General features: G+C 34.7%; 1 protein-coding gene across 4 annotated transcripts; it reads right to left on the reverse strand.

Moving 5' to 3' along the window:
- Nucleotides 1-368: 368 nt before the first annotated feature.
- Nucleotides 369-4,233, reverse strand: LOC149548224 (high mobility group B protein 13-like). Of its 4 annotated transcripts, none has more exons than XM_089792269.1 (12): nucleotides 3,835-4,233; nucleotides 3,420-3,527; nucleotides 3,139-3,261; nucleotides 2,930-3,037; nucleotides 2,732-2,760; nucleotides 2,510-2,615; nucleotides 2,355-2,420; nucleotides 2,192-2,257; nucleotides 1,727-1,855; nucleotides 1,152-1,237; nucleotides 921-1,005; nucleotides 369-807 (listed from the first exon to the last, which is right to left on the reverse strand). In XM_089792269.1, the coding sequence occupies exons 1-12, from the start codon at nucleotides 4,048-4,050 to the stop codon at nucleotides 706-708; spliced, it is 1,224 nt and encodes a 407-aa protein (XP_089648395.1). In that variant the 5' UTR covers nucleotides 4,051-4,233; the 3' UTR covers nucleotides 369-705. The 4 variants fall into 4 exon arrangements, with proteins under 4 accessions (XP_089648395.1, XP_089648394.1, XP_089648397.1 ...); XM_089792268.1 differs by having other exon boundaries at nucleotides 2,732-2,763; nucleotides 3,835-4,185; XM_089792271.1 differs by lacking the exons at nucleotides 369-807; nucleotides 921-1,005; nucleotides 1,152-1,237 and adding an exon at nucleotides 1,266-1,420 and having other exon boundaries at nucleotides 3,835-4,185.
- Nucleotides 4,234-16,227: the final 11,994 nt, after the last annotated feature.

The following is a 16,227-nucleotide window of genomic DNA, read 5'->3' on the forward strand; positions in this document are numbered from 1 at the left end:
TAATGTCAGAATTGATTATTGTCAGGCTAAGACAGCACAAAGCTCAAGCTAATGCAAGAGATTCTTCTGAGGGTCCTAAGATTCCAAGACAGGTGAAAAAGAGGTTGCTAGCGACACTAGCAATAAATTTTGGGGCCTCTCAATGTCCAGATCACACTAGGGGGCTTGATATGGTCTTGTAACATCTGTTTTAGTTTTGGCCACCTTGCCTGAACAGATCACCTTAGTAAATTTTTCACCTAAATATACTAAAAATAACATTAAAAATTGGTATATTGCTTCTGTTGAATTTACCAAACTTGCACCATAAGCTTTTAAAACCAATAAAGATTATTCAATGAATAAAGATTTGCCAAGACTTCGAAAAGTTCAACCAAAACTGACATGTTCAACTAAAAAGATTGAACATGTGTCCACTATAAGGGATCAATGTATCCTTTATTTCAAAAATGACTAACCACAATGTTGTAGTCCAGTCTCATTTACTTGATTAAAGTAGATCTCATTTTGCTTTTCCCTGCCTCACATTAAACTGACATGTTCCAAAAAAGCTAAAAATAATCAACACATTCAGCTTTAAGTAATGAAAGTAGCCTTTGCTTGTTTTGAAAACATGCAAATTACAATGTTATAATAATCAGGATAGGGTTTTCCAGTGGCAGTTCTTGATGAATCATGAAAAAGAAAAGCACATCGCCTTTCATGCTACTCCGAATTTCTATTGTATTCTTCTATCTTCTTTTTGTATTGTACCATAGCACTTGATGCCTTATCTTTCCACAATTGCCTTTCTGCATCTCCCAGCTCCTGAAACAAAATAAAATGAGGTACTAAGAAAGACATAGATAAATCTCTATCTCTATTAAACATGACACGAGACCATTTTCAACTGTAATATGAGTATATGTCAAAACTATTACCCTCCACTTGATACTAACAAGTGCATCAATGGTTTTGTTGCTGATGCCAGGCCTTGTCTGGAGTAGCATTTTCCATGTCTCATTTCTGTAAGATTGACACATAAATGGTCTGATTGTCAATATCAAGTTGCATCATCATAGATAAACACTTCATAACCCATGCAAATCAACAACAATTTTTAAAGAACAATCAAGTGAGGTAATTAAGTTATAGACAATGAGTTTTCAAACCTGAAAAGCAGATATGATGATAGGGGTTTCTTTGGTCTATTAGGATCAGTATTTTTCTCTTTCTGCTGCTTCTTTTCATTTATAGTCTACATATTGGAGAAAAATCATACAGAAAATTTTAGTCTTGGACACACCAGAGCGCAGGCTCCCATTTGGAATAAATTTAAATAACCAACGTTCTTCAACATATGGCAACATGGAAACAAGGAAAACTGGACCTTCTTGGTCTATGATATCATAGAATATAAAAGATCATCAAACAGATAAGTCTGCAGTCCAAATCATAAAAATCCCCAATAAGATAAACTATGAAACGAATGGCTACATGCATGCATCAACTTGATCGAGTAAATAATAATTAGAAAATAGTGTTAAAATTTAATACCAATTAGAAAAAATATAGAGGAAAAAATAAAACTTGCAGTTGACTAGAAAGGAAGAGTGCATATGTATATTAAAGGCTAACACAAAACATCATATTTCGTAAGCTTCCTCCCTACAGAATGTTAAGCTTATTTTAGCCAAAAATAATTGAAAAGAAAACAATCGTGTATAATCCCTAACATAGTGCAAACCTTTCTTAGTATAGTTTCTTTTCCATTTATTGATACATCTTCTTTTTCCTTTTTCTTCAAAAGCTGTAATGCTTGCTCTCTTTCAACTTTTCTCAACTCCTCCTCTTGCATGAAAATTGAATTTTCTTCCTGTAGGCAGAGAACTTATTACTATTCTCGTTTTCATACTCAATCAGAAAATGAATGAGAATCAAATATTCTCCTCTGACTTGTAGCCCTAGAATGTCCACCCCATTTTCTAAAAAAGCAATGCTTATTCAGTTTCATGACAGACAAGGTTTTATTTTTATTTGAAAGTTACCACATGCCAAACTTCCTAGCTCCCCAAGATGAATGGTTTCTTAGATATCTAGCAATCTATCAAAAACCATATGGGATCCTTTTTCAAAACATTTACAATAAAACCAGTCCAATCCAGCTAAAGCTTATACACTCATTACAATTTAACTAGACCAAACCACATACCTCATTCTTCTTTTGCTTATACAGCTCTATCTCACACGCATATTGTTCTTTTGCTTCTGCAGCAATCTTCATAAATGATATAGCCTTCAGTTTGTGCAGGAATGTGAATTCTAAGTACATTCTTGTAATACATAATAGTAGATTAATTAATGTTAGCATATACCTGTTCATATGGATGACGCTTTTCTCTGGTCATGTTCTTCCATTCCCTTCCCAACAATTTTGAAACCTGTTGAACATAAAGAACTCAATCACACACCAAACACAATCAATTAAGAAGTAGATATACATTTCATAACTGGATCAAAACTTACGTACCTCCATATAATCGTGCATCTCTGCACGCAATGCTGCCCGGCGTTCATTGCAGAATGCAAAAAATGCAGATATTGCCTTCTTTGGCTTTGCCGATTTTTTCTCTCTCCTAGTATGCATCAAAATAAACCAAACGGCGTGATGATTCTGTAAATACTAAATAGTATACAAAATACAGAGCTTAAGCAGAGAATCTCTTGGACGCATATCCAAGTGTACACACACCTCTTCAAGTTTTCATTTGCATCAGCATCCTGCTAACAACAACAAAATCGCTTATCAATATTTTGAATTTCTTTTAGAAGAATATAGCACCACTTAACATACGTACTAATTATAATTTATTTTAAGTATATTTTAGCTCGTAACATGATGCATTTTTTTGTAACCGTCATGGAAACAAATTAGTAAGATTCAATCTACCTTCTTATATTGGACATACTGCTGCAGAAGATCAAGTGCTGCCTTTTGTTTCTCTTGCTCATGAAAAATCTTTAACGCTTCAATCTCTCGTTTCTCTAGTTCAACAGCCTTCACAAATGATCGCGAGTTTAAGGATTGTAAAATATCCGATGCAGAGGAGAAGAAGCTTTCATAATCCGATAGCATTGTAGATTTACTTGCACATATACCTTCTTTTCAGACTCGAACTTCTCTTCATATGGTTTCTTCTCTTCTGTACTCAAAGCCCTCCATTTTTCTCCCAAGATCACCATCATATCCCGGGATGAAATACTTGGATTTTCAGCTTTGACCTGTGTCCAGTAGAACAGAACAGTTCCCAAAAAGATTGAAAATTCGGTAACTCACATTAAGGAAACCAAAGCCCTAGTCAGATAGTTTTCCTTGAAATCAAAACGATATTAGTAATTTCTTGGGAAAAGAGAAATCGTAGGGTAATGAAGAAAAGTACCAAATTCCAGTGGTCACGGAGCCACAAGTTATATGGCGAAAAATTTATGGCATTGGGCTTCGTGGTTCTTCTCAAAGCACGAAGGAGAAACTTGTCCAAAGGATCCCTCTGCTTGTGCATGCTCAAAAACATAAATATTTTATGGCTGAAATGAGGTTTTCCCAGTCCATGAAATTTAACGAGTGCTTTTTTGGATTTAACTATGATTTGTTTGCATCAACGTTTCATCATCATCTATCTTCCGAAGAATTGGTGCAAACAAAAATTTCATAGTTATTTTCATATTAATGCTCAATAAGCATTCTACTTCTATGCAAACACCAATGTAATGCAATCAAAACAAAGAGTTATCCCAGAAGCCCTTGTTTATAGAATGTGAAAAATAGCAGAATTGGAGAGAGATGGTTTGACTTACCAGAACAGGGGTGAAGGGCTTAACTGTTTGGCGCGAGCTGAGGTGGGTTTTCATCTGCTTCAATAGCGCATCGCTCCTCTCCTTCTCGACCCTCAGCTGTTGCACGCTCCTCTGCAATGCTGCCACATCGACCTTCTCCTTCCCCGACTGCATGAGGTTCGCCACATCATTATAAACTCGCTGAAAAATGCCTCCGCTGGATACAGTAGCTTTCATATTTTCTCCCACCTCTGACAATTACTGCTGCTAAACCCTGCTTGTAATTCTTCATGCGTGCTGCCACTATTTTAAAACTCAATGTTCCGACTGGGATGGCACAACGGGTATGAACTCATTGTTCACTAGGGCTATTCATTCTGTCTTCTTTTTTCAAATGGACAACATTATGTTTTCTCTCACTTAACATTTCTTATATGGTAACAAATTTATACAGCATTTTTAACTGCAATTTGGTTACTAATTAAGGAGAAATCTTAATGGTTAGTGTGAGTGCCTTAATTAATTAATTAATTTCAAATTATGTAATCTAAATATTAATATTTAATAATAATAAATATAATATGTCTAAAATAATAGCATAAAATTTATGTATTTATGTGTAATAGTTAAGTATTTATCAAAAATAACTTTTGAGTAGTTAAATAGTTTTTAATTTATAAAAAATGGATAGATGGTATGCAGAATATTATTTGGAAGACATGTGAGAGTTTTATAGTTTGTAGTCTTCATAGCCAATTATCACTTTTTTTTCCTATTAATCATAGTTTATAAACATAGAAAGTATTACTAATGATTCAAAGTTTAATACTATCTAGCAATAATTACAAACCCATAGGAGCGAACAAAATGCATATTTCTATGACGTTCGATTATATGATATGTCTAACTTGATTACAACACACTTAATATCCTAATCTAAGCAGATAGAACATGAAAAAACACCCTTTAACAATGGTGGGTACCCTGCCAACGATTGGTGCATTAAATATCCTAGCATCCAGATCTTCAAGAGGTACAACATTGGGAACTATTCAAAGGTAATTGTGTCTTTTCAAGTGATGATATGTATAATCAACATAATAAATAGCGAGAGTCGTAGATACTCTTGTAGAAATATCCTTTAGAGGTCAAAATAATCAATAGTGGGTATAAGTAGATGGTCTAGCTGAATAAATAGTAGTAGTTGTAGGTATTAAGAGGATGTCAGTCGGAACATTTTTATTATGAACGTCAACTCTAGGAGTACTTTCTTGGCCAAAAACATGGCTCTCAACTCTACCTTCTCTAGCCATCTCCTTTATCCTCTTTTCATCTTTTATGTTGTTGGATGAACTTTGCAAGTGTAATATCAAACTCGTCCTTCTTTTTTATCAGTATGGCAGTGCATCTATATGTCACTTCATATTTGTCAGTCTCATCCCTCCCATTATTTAGAAGGTTAATAATTTTTTCCTCTTTCATTAATAGAATGGTTGTGACCTATGAGGCAATGTTAGAGTAGATGAGTCTCCACATAGACCCAATAAGTTTCCAAATATTCCATAACAAGAGAGTAGAAAGTATAGAGAAAAATGAATTGCTAAATTTTTTATTGCTCAAAATAGTACCAAAAAACACATGAGTAAAGTTTAAATTGTTGCTCAAAATCAATCCAAAGATACCCCATATTTCTCTTGCAAAAATGTATTCAAAAAAGACATGGAAAATGAATTCATAGTATCTACAAATAGAACATATATTATGTTCCCCATTAGGCTTCTTCAAAGGCACTCAATGTAGGAAGAGGTTCCATAGGAAACAAGAAATCCCAAGTTTAATGAGACAGTGTCAGAGATTGATAGAGAAACTTGTTCCATGAAGGACGGGCAAACTTCATGTTCCATTTTGGTGTTCAAGTGTTCAATAATATCTAGCTTGTAGTTGAGGATCTAGTAGATAAGCTTTGATTTTTTTGCAGGAAGGGGTGTATTATCATGCCATTTGTAATTAGTAACTCTATCAGAAGGATTACTACAAGGCTTGGGTAAGTTAAGGCATGCACAAAAGTCCCTCAAATAAGTATAGTTTTTCCACTAAGTAAGGAGATTTCTAAGTCAAATTTATTAAAGCCATCTTATTCCAAGTAATGAGCCTACCATCATGGATGATGTCTCAAAAGCAGTTTATCCCATTAGAGGCCCACTTTTTTTCAACATCCTTGAAGAAAAGAAAAGGGTTTATTGATATGGGAAAGGTTCCACCACACTACCCTTTCCCCACAAATGCCATTGTTTTGATCAAATAAGTTATTTCTAGAGATATGACTTCTCATATAGATCCAACTCTTCTAGATAGATTTGAAAATAATGGATTCTTCAAACCTTGGATCGGTGTTTAGACTCAAAAGGTCACTCAAATAGAATATCTTCCATGATTTATCTTGGATTCGAATTTCTCTACTAATTTTACGTAAAACTAGTACTAAATCCATGGTTCAACACCTTGAGTGACCTTAGTAATCTATTTGATAGCTAGTGATATCCCTTGAATCCTTATACCCTTCAAGCCCAAAACCCAATTTCCTTGCTCAAAGTACCCATTCCCAACCAACAAAATGTCTTTGATTTCCTCATTTCCCAATAGACCATGGAAAGTCTCTAATGATTTTATGAATATAATTAATCTACCCCAAATTAAATGACCATGCAAAAGAGTATTTAAGAGAGTATGAGGAGAGGATCTTTTAGCACATCTGAAACATGCCAACTAGAGAAAGATTGGGGTTATTCCATTTATTTGGGTTTTTTCAATCTTGGACTTGACTATATCTCACATTACATTTAGATTAGCATTGACATCAAAAGGGATCCATAAATGCCCAACCAAGTGGTTCAATCCTCCCCATGACCTAAAGAATATTTGTTATACCATCTTGGTGGTGTCTCCTCCCAACCCAACAAAATATATTTGGCTAAGGGGATCTTACTATTTGAGTCAACATAGAATATACCCCACTTACCCATGAGGTTAAATATATTCTCCTTGTTCAATAAAAAATAATGCATATATCATCTAAAATTTGAATATTAGAAAAATCATTATTGTTGGGAATAATAATGTCACTTACTTTGGGAGAGAGGGTCTTATCTCTCTTGAGGTAATGCAAGGAATCAACAACAATGACAAAGAGGGATAAACAAGAGGACAACCTTGCATAATTGACCTAGTGAGCTCAAATTATTATGATATGGCCCCATTAACTTCAACTATAACTCAATCTCCATTCATAAGTGTTGAAATTATAGGACAAAAAAAGGGGGAGAAACTCAAGTTGACCAAAATCATTATGATGAAATTCCATTATATTTTGTCATAGGCATTTTCATAATTTCAATTAGAAGTATGTCAACTAGTTAATTTGAGGCCTTATCCCAATCCATTTCTTCCCAACATGTTATCTAGATATCCATAATGTATTTACCTTTGACAAACCCTTTTTGGGAAGCAATGATAATATGGGTTAAAATGTTCTCAATTCTTAAGGCCACTACTTTAGCCAAAATTATGTAGGAAACGTTCTATAAGGTGATGGGTCGCCAATTCTTGATCAGACTTTTGTCTTAATCCTTTGGGATAAGCTTTATAAGCCTTAAATTGATCTTTAATCCCAAACATTCATGTCCAAATGGATCCTCATAAACCTAAAAGAGTTCAACACCTATCCATGACTATTTTCTTTATAGTTAACAACTAGTAAGCCATCTATTGTAGGAGCCTTTTCATTACTCATCTTAAGTATAACATAGCTTATCTCATTTACTGACATGTTCTTGCCAAGGAGATCATCATCCTCATGAGATACTGTGTTGGGATAACATCTTTAAGTCAAGTCTTTGACAATGAATTTTGATCACTAGGTTTTTTGTCCTATCTAGTTGTGTTTTTTTTTTTCAAAAAGAGTACCTAAATTGCCAGCTTTAATAATATCCTCATTTCTAGACTAGATGTTATTTTATGTTGGGCATAAACATATTATATCATTACATTTTTCCTTGGGTATCATTTGTAATGCCCTACGAGGAAAACCATTAGAAATTAACCTAAAGCATGCTACTAAGTGAGCAAAATACTTTTTCTTAAGAGTTTACAAATAGAAATGTAAAGCAATACATAAGAAATATAATATAAGATTCTACATTCACATAGATGAAACTTAAACATAGATTAAAAATCTCAAGGGTTCTATAACATAGAAATACTTAATTATTGATTAATGATAAAGATAAATCATAAGTACAAAGTCTTGCATCTACATATGAATATCAAGTACATCATCACATAAGTTAATACATAGCTACAACTAATATCATGAACCATACACAATGAACCAACATCCATTGCACAAGTTTTAGGGTATGTAATGATAATCAAATACAGAGTCCAACACCATATCTCCAAAAGTATCACATACATGGTAAATTATACAGCATAAGAAAGATAAGAGTAAGTCTCAAAGAATGATGAAAAATAAGTACAAATTTGTCAAGTATCATTCAATACTAGTGCAAGAATGTTAAAAGCTCAAATGGTAAAAGAATCCACCACTCAATCTCATGGAATCTAAGTGGCCCACTTCTTCCATGTTGAGGAGATAATAATAGATGCCACGTATATCAAACACCAAAATCAACCACAATACAACTAAGAAAGGGGTCCTAAAAGTTCTCTAGCTCAAAAGGTACAATAAACTTATAAATTCAATACACACTAAACCAAAAGAAACCAACACATACATAGGAAACCTAAGATGTTTATAAGGAAGTGTCATCACATATGTCTATCCCTTAAGTTTTTTCCTAGTAGTCTCTTTAGACCTCGACAATCAAGTGACCGTATGAGACATCAATAAATGTCTCATACACACAATGCTACAAACCATGCAAAACTTCAATAAAACATCTCCTTATGCCCCCATCCTCGTCAATAATTCAAACAAGGGTGAGGAACACATTATCTTATTAATTTATTTTTAAAAACTCCACTTATTGTATGATGTTACCACTTTATTAAGTTACTTACACTAAGTGATCGTGGAAGCCACTTGTGGACCTTGGCACTTGATAGGGAGAGTCCTTAAAAATTGTCCACATCTCTTCTAGGAATTTTCAAGGCTCTTCCCTTGGGTTTTCTAGGATTCACTCCAAGGCCCTACACTAGGGGAATCCCTTTTAAAACTCCTTCTACTCAAGGACCTATCTACTAATGTGTCACTTCACACTACCTTCTATTTGCTTCTAGGAATTAATGCATAAAGTCCTCCAGATGGAGGGGCTTTCAAACAAAAAAATCAACTGATTATAGGGTCTTCTTGTTCACAAAATGCATAGTTTTGTTATTGATTTCTGCAATGTTGTAATTGACAACTTTTTGCATTTTGACACTTCTACTCCAATGATCACTTCCACTAGGCCTAGAATGGTCCCATTAACAAGAATACACACTCCTAGCACCTTTCCAACCATCTCCACATATTTTAGAGTCAATTTTACCATTTGACCAATGTTGATCCATACTAACATGTCATGACAACTTTTTAACCATACTTTGGAAATACTTTTGCCACATCTACCTTAACTTCCTAGGGGTTTCAAACACACTCTTGGGACTTCATTTTGGTCCTTATTCATCGTTGGATTAGCCAAGGCCACTTGCAAGCTAGAATCATATAGGTTTTGAACTAAGGACCCTAGGTGCTCCTACATCATTCTCCCCATGTAACAAAGAAGTCAAGTTTTAGATTATTATAAAAGCAAGTTTTGAAGGGACCTAAAACCCTTTAAAAAAACTAAAGATAAATATTAAAGTACCACTAGATTTTACAAGGACCTAAAACCTAAATTTTAAAACATCAAAACCAGGTTTTACAGGGACCTGAAACCAAAAGTTTAAACCATAAAAAATGACCAGGTTTTACAAGGACCTGGAACAAAGAAGTCAAGTTACCCCTGGAGATAATAAGTCAATGATGATGCCCAATTTCTTAAACTTACTTTTTTCTCCCCAAGTAGCCTTTTACTTAGGTTGGTGCCTCCATTTTATCAAGTGCTCCATGTAGATTCCATGCCTTGTTTTCTTTTTAACTCTTAAATCTAGGACTTTCTCAACTTGTGGCTTAACTTGGATAGGTGCCTTGAGCTCTTGTACATCCTTATCAACCTTTGTACTATGTTCCTTCTCTGCTACATTAGGATCTCTACACTTGATCAAATCTTGTATATTGAAGATAGAGGAGATAGATAGTTCCTTAATAAGATCTATCTTATAATCATTTTATCCATACTTGGCTAGAACCTTGCGTGGTCCTACTCTCCTCATCTATAATTTTCTTGGGATGCCCTTTTGAAGCTTGGATTCATTGATATTTACCATTACCAAATATCTTATTTCAAATTGCAGATCCTTTCTTCTTTCATCTACATTGGATTTAAGCTTTTGGTTTGCTTCCATCCAAGTCTTCCTTGCCTAATCATGAACCTCCTTCATAGACCAAGAAAATTCATATGCATGTCCACTGACTTCCTCATGATTCTTCAACTATCTAAGTTTAGAAGCCCCTCTTAGATGGATGCCATACACAACTTCGAATGGACTTTTTCCATTAGACCTATTCATGCTATCATTATAGGAAAACTCTACTTGAGGAGGCACTTGGTCCCACATCTGACCATACTCTTTTGTCAAACACCTGAGAAGGTTTCCAAGCACTCTATTTATTAGTTCAATTTGACCATCTATTTATGGATGATAGGCTAAACCAAATGCCAAATTTTGCCTATTATTTTCCATAAAGTTTTCCAAAAATGTCCTATAAATTTCACATATATATGTAAGACAATGCTTATTGGTAAGGCATGAATCCTTACTACTTCTTTGAAGAAGATATTGGAAATGTAGCTAGCATCATGAGTTGTCTTACAAGGTATAAAATGAGTCATCTTACTAAACTTGTCTACTACTACAAACACATTGTCAAAACTAGTATTTGTCCTTGGTAAACCTACTATAAAATCCATACTAATACACTCCCATGGTCTATTAGGAGTGGGAAAAGGATGGTATAGACCTAAATTTGATGATGTTCCCTTGGCTTTTTGGAAAATTACACATTGTTCAACATACCTCCTGTCATCTTTGTTTTCATTTCTGGATAGTAATAGAATCTCTAAACTAGGTCCAATATCTTGTTCAAACCGAAATGGCCACTAAGACTCCCATTGTGTTTCTCTTGAACAAGGTTTTCCCCCATTGATCCTTTGGGTATGCATAACTGATTACCCTTAAACAACAGGCCATTTTGCAAAGTATAGTTAGAAAAATTGTTGTGAAAACTATTTTTAAAATCAAGGCATACCTTATATGCTTTTGAGAAATATTCATCTCCTTTGCATAGGTCTTTGAATCCTTCAATCCCTGTGCTTTATAGTTGAACCTCTCCGATAGTGAGAAACCTTTTGCTCAATGCATCTACTACCTTATTATTCTACCCAATGGTGAATGTGGTGAATGTATAGGCTCAGAGAAACTCTATCCACTTGATATACTTGATACTTAACTTCTCTTGTGTGTTTATGAAGCCCAAAGCTTGATTATCTATGTAAACAATAAACTCCTTGAGCAAGAGATAATGCCTCCACTTCTTAAGGGCTTAGACCAATACATAAATCTCTAGGTCATAAGATGAGTACCTTGACTTGGCTTCATTCAAACTCTCACTATAAAATGCTACTAGTCTTCCTTTTTTACTAAAGACTACTCTCATAGCTATATTACTTGCATTGCATTCCACAATGAACAATTTGTCAAAACTTGACAACACTTGGATAGGTTGTGTGGCAACTTCTTGTTGCAACTTCTCAAAACCTTCATTAGTCTCCTTTGTCCACTTAAACTTAGTTTTGATATGACTTTAATAACATCAATAATGGGTGCATATATCTCATTGAACCTCCTAACAAACTTCCTATTTGAGCCAACCCATGAAAGCTTCTCACTTCAATCCCTATTTTTGGAGTGAGACAATTAAGGATGACTTCTACCTTGCTTGGGTCCATTTTAGAATCACCTCTGGAGACTACAAACCCCAAAGACACAATCTCTTGTTTCAACAACTCACTCTTCTTTAAGTTGATGGTTAACTTATCTTCATGTAACCTCCTTAGTACAATTTCTAGGTGCTTCATTTTTTCTTCCTTAGTCTTGGTAAAGATGAGGATATCATCAAGGTAAACTACTATATATCTTCCTATATATTCTTTTAAAACTTCATTCATTAGCCTCGTGAATGTACTATGTGTATTTGTAAGGCCAAATGATATAACTAACCACTTATAGTATGATCTTCCTTATTAGACCTTGATTTAGGAGTTCTTAGACTTGTCTTGCAATTTCCTTGTTTTGGTTTGGTGTCATCTTGTATGTAGCCTTGTTAGGAAATGGTGCCCCTAGAACAAAGTAAATGTGCTTATTAATAACTCTTTGAGGAGGTAAAGTGTTTGGTGCCCCATTACTGATAATGTCTTTAAACTGATCCAACAATTGCCTTACTTCTGCAGGTAGTGGTGTTTATTTTGAAAAATTTTCTTCCTTAGGATTCATATCTATAGCAAAGCCAAATCCCTCTTCTTCTTTAAGGTCATGTAAGAAATCCTTCCCACTCATTAGAATCACACTTGGATCCACTAGATTTTGTGCTCCTTCAACAAGAGATTGAATCTTGTAAGTAACCCCATCTTTCTTTAAGCTTTGCATGTCCTTCTTTCCATGATGGATTGCATCTGTGTCATGTTTCTATGGTCTACCCAATAGTAGATGACAAGCATCCATGGGTAAAACATCACAAAGGATTTTATCTTGGTATCCTCCTATAGAGAGCTCAACCCACACTTGTTCATTAACAAGAACATTTTGCCCTTTATTAAACCATGTGATGTTGTATGGATGTGCATAAGGGACCTTTATTAGTTTCAACTTTTGAATAAACTCTTCTGATATTATATTATCAGTTGAACCTGAGTCTATGATGACTCTACATGCTTTACCAAGTATCTTGCATTTCACCCTAAAGATTGTTCTTCTTTATTTAGGTTCTTCTTTGTTGGGTTCTTTAATCAAAATCCTTTTAAACATTAAATTTTCACCACTCTTTGAATCAAGACTTACTTCTAGAGTTCTTTTTCTACTAACCTCTTCTTGGGCATATTCCACCTTATTTTCACCTAGTGAGGATGATGCTTGATTAGAACACCTATAGGCAGGGTGACCTAACTGACCACCATTGTAGCACTTCATGCTTACAAAGGGTGAGCCCCTTCCAAGACCTCCAAATCTACCTCTTCCATCATTGTTAAAGCCTCTTCCTCTATTGTAGCCACCTCTTCCACTTGGTTCATTTCTTCTTTTTTCTTTAGTCAATTTAGATTCTCCTTACTTCTTGTTTTCATTGCTTTTGCCACCAAATCCTCCTCTATGACTCCCTCTTGAATCTCTTCCTCTTCCTCTACCCCTTGAATTTGTGTCATGTTTCTTTCTACTCTTCTCTTGCACCTTAAGGGATAACTAATTACACCTATGGATAGTAGTCAAAGTTAAGAGATTGATTTCTTCTTATATGCTCCATCTAAAGCCATTCAAATATGTAGCTACCTTGATGCTCTCTTCCTCTTTTACTTTTGATCTAAGGCATAATTTTTTTTATTCCTCTATGCATGCAACAATAGCCATGACTCTTTGTTTGAGGTTTTTCCTTTTTGAAGTTGGATCTCATAATCCTCTACCAAGTAATTATCCCTTACCTTGGTTGCCATAGCTTTCCAACAAGCTATTGGCTTCTTTCCTTCCTTTCTCTTTCTTCTTAAAGAAATTTCCACCAAGTTAGGGTTGGTCCCCTCAATATTGACTTGGCCACCTTCACTTTTGGGGTTTCAATAACCCCTTCACACTCAAAATGATTTTCCATGCCTTTTATCCATTCCATCACTAACTCAGGATCCATCTTCCCACTAAACAATGGTATCCCTTCTAGAGCTTTTCTAGCTAATGCTTTGATGGCCTTGAGGAATGGTCTCTCTTGTAATGGTGGGCTAGATTCAAGGATCACATCATCTTCATCCATTTCATTACCCTTATCTATAGTATCTTTTAGTTTTTCCTTGACTTTATCAATTGTCTCAACTACTTCATCTAACTTATTTCTCACAACCTCTAAGGCTTCCTTAAGGAGCCTATTTTTGTCATTTTACTCTATTATTTCTTTGGCTAACTCTGTATTAGTTACCATGGTTATTTCACCCATTGGTTTACACCAAACCTTGACATGTACCCAATGCAAATCTTGTTAGGATTTTATACCAATTTTGATAGGGAGAGTCCTTCAAACTTGTTCAAATCTCTTCTAGGACTTTTCAAGGCTCTTCTCTTGGCCTTTTAAGGGTTCACTCCAAGACCCTACACTAGGGGAATCCCTTCTAAAACTCCCCTCTACTCAAGTACCTCTCTACCAATGTGTCACTTCACACTACCTTCTCTTTCCTTCTAGGACTTAATGCGCTAAGTCCTCCACTAGCATACTATGATCAAGATCAACTTCAATTGAGATGGAGGGGCTTCCAACAAAAACATTTCAACTAATTTTAGGGTCTTCTTTTTCACAAAATGTATGGTTTTGTTATTGATTTCATCGAACCCTTGCAATAGGGCTAGTAGCCATTTGAGCCCTTACTAGGCCTCCTAATAGGGTTTTCAACTAATATCTCTAAAACAGAACAAGTACCCAAACTAAGTGGTATTTTAGATGCTCTTTTCAAAGGACTAAATAATTTTCAAGGTCTTAAGTGCCCAACTAGTTCATACACCCTACTCCTAGAAATAAGCCTATTTATAAGGGTTCTAGGCTTGTTTGTGTTTGACCTTAAATGGATTCAAATGGAAAGCAAAAGAACTCAAATTTTCCCAACTCTTGATCAATGATCCTATAGATATTTCTCTACATCTCCATGGCCTTGGTTTGCACAGACCAATCCATTAACCCCTTCTTCAATACTTTATAAATGTCAAGACACCTAGCTTGATGAAATACATACAAAAGGGACTACAACCTTTACTTTTGACTTGGAATGAGCTTATCTCTGGCACTCATGTTCCAACTTTCTAAATAGATCCACAACCTATTCTTGGTTGGTTTGAGAAAAAGTTGGCAATGTTGTCATTCACATTTGCAGTTTTTTTATTTTGACACTTCTACTCCCATGATCACTTCCATTGGACCTAGAATGATCCCATTAACAAGAATATACACTCCTGACACCTTTCCAACCATCTCCACACATTTTAGAGTCAATTTCACCATTTGACAAATGTTAATCCATATTGACAACATGTCATGAGTATGACAACTTTTTAACCATACTTTGGAAATACTTTTGCCACATCTACCCTAACTTCCTAGGGTTTTCATGTTAGTTTGTAGTGACTGATCAAGGAAGTATTGCACATACTTCATAAAACAAAATTAGGCCCTATTTTATCAAGATTTTGGGCCAAAATGTAATTTTTAATTATAACTCTAAAGTGATAAAAATACTTGTATAAAAGAGCTTAGGGTTAGGGATTTTTCATTATGTGTGATGCAAAAATTGCTTCTTGTGGTGTTATTGAGTTGTAAGGGATTATGGATTGTAATTAGGTTGTAATCACTAGATCATAATAATATTGTACTTGTTATTTGGTGGACATAGCCTAGGGTTTGGGTGAACCACGTTAAATCTTGGTGTTTTGTGTTCTCTTCTATGTGATCTATTATTTTTTGATATAGTTTATATTTGTATGTAATTTTTATTTATTTTTGTGAATAAATCCTAACAAGTGGTATCAGAGCCCATTTTTAATTTTTTTTTTTCAGTTATCCTTTGCAAGAAAGTCTCACGATTGAGTGGGAGTCTCACAGTTGAGTGGGAGCAATGGCAGACGAGGGTAAGTTAAGGGTTGACAAGTTTAATGGGTAGAACTTTTAGTTATGGAAGATGCAAATGGAACACTATCTTTATTAGAAGGATTTAATAAAGTCATTGGAAGGAAAAACCAAGAATCAAGGATCTATGGCAAATGGTGACTAGGATCATTTAGAAAAAAAGGCACTTGGAAGCATTCGATTATGCCTAGCACCATTGGTGGCATTTAATATAACAAAAGTGAAGATGATAGAAGAGTTGATGGAAACCCTAGTGAAATTGTATGAAAAGCCCTCCACTTCAAACAAGATATTTCTCATGAAGCATTTATTTAATATGAATATTGCAGAAGGTGGATATATTGCATATCATTTAAATGAGTTCAATACTATTACTAGTCAGTTATCTT

The sequence above is a fragment of the Cupressus sempervirens genome, chromosome 7, assembly GCF_028749045.1.
Source record: "Cupressus sempervirens isolate cs-2001-9-10 chromosome 7, ASM2874904v1, whole genome shotgun sequence".
Classification (NCBI taxonomy): Eukaryota; Viridiplantae; Streptophyta; class Pinopsida; order Cupressales; family Cupressaceae; genus Cupressus; species Cupressus sempervirens.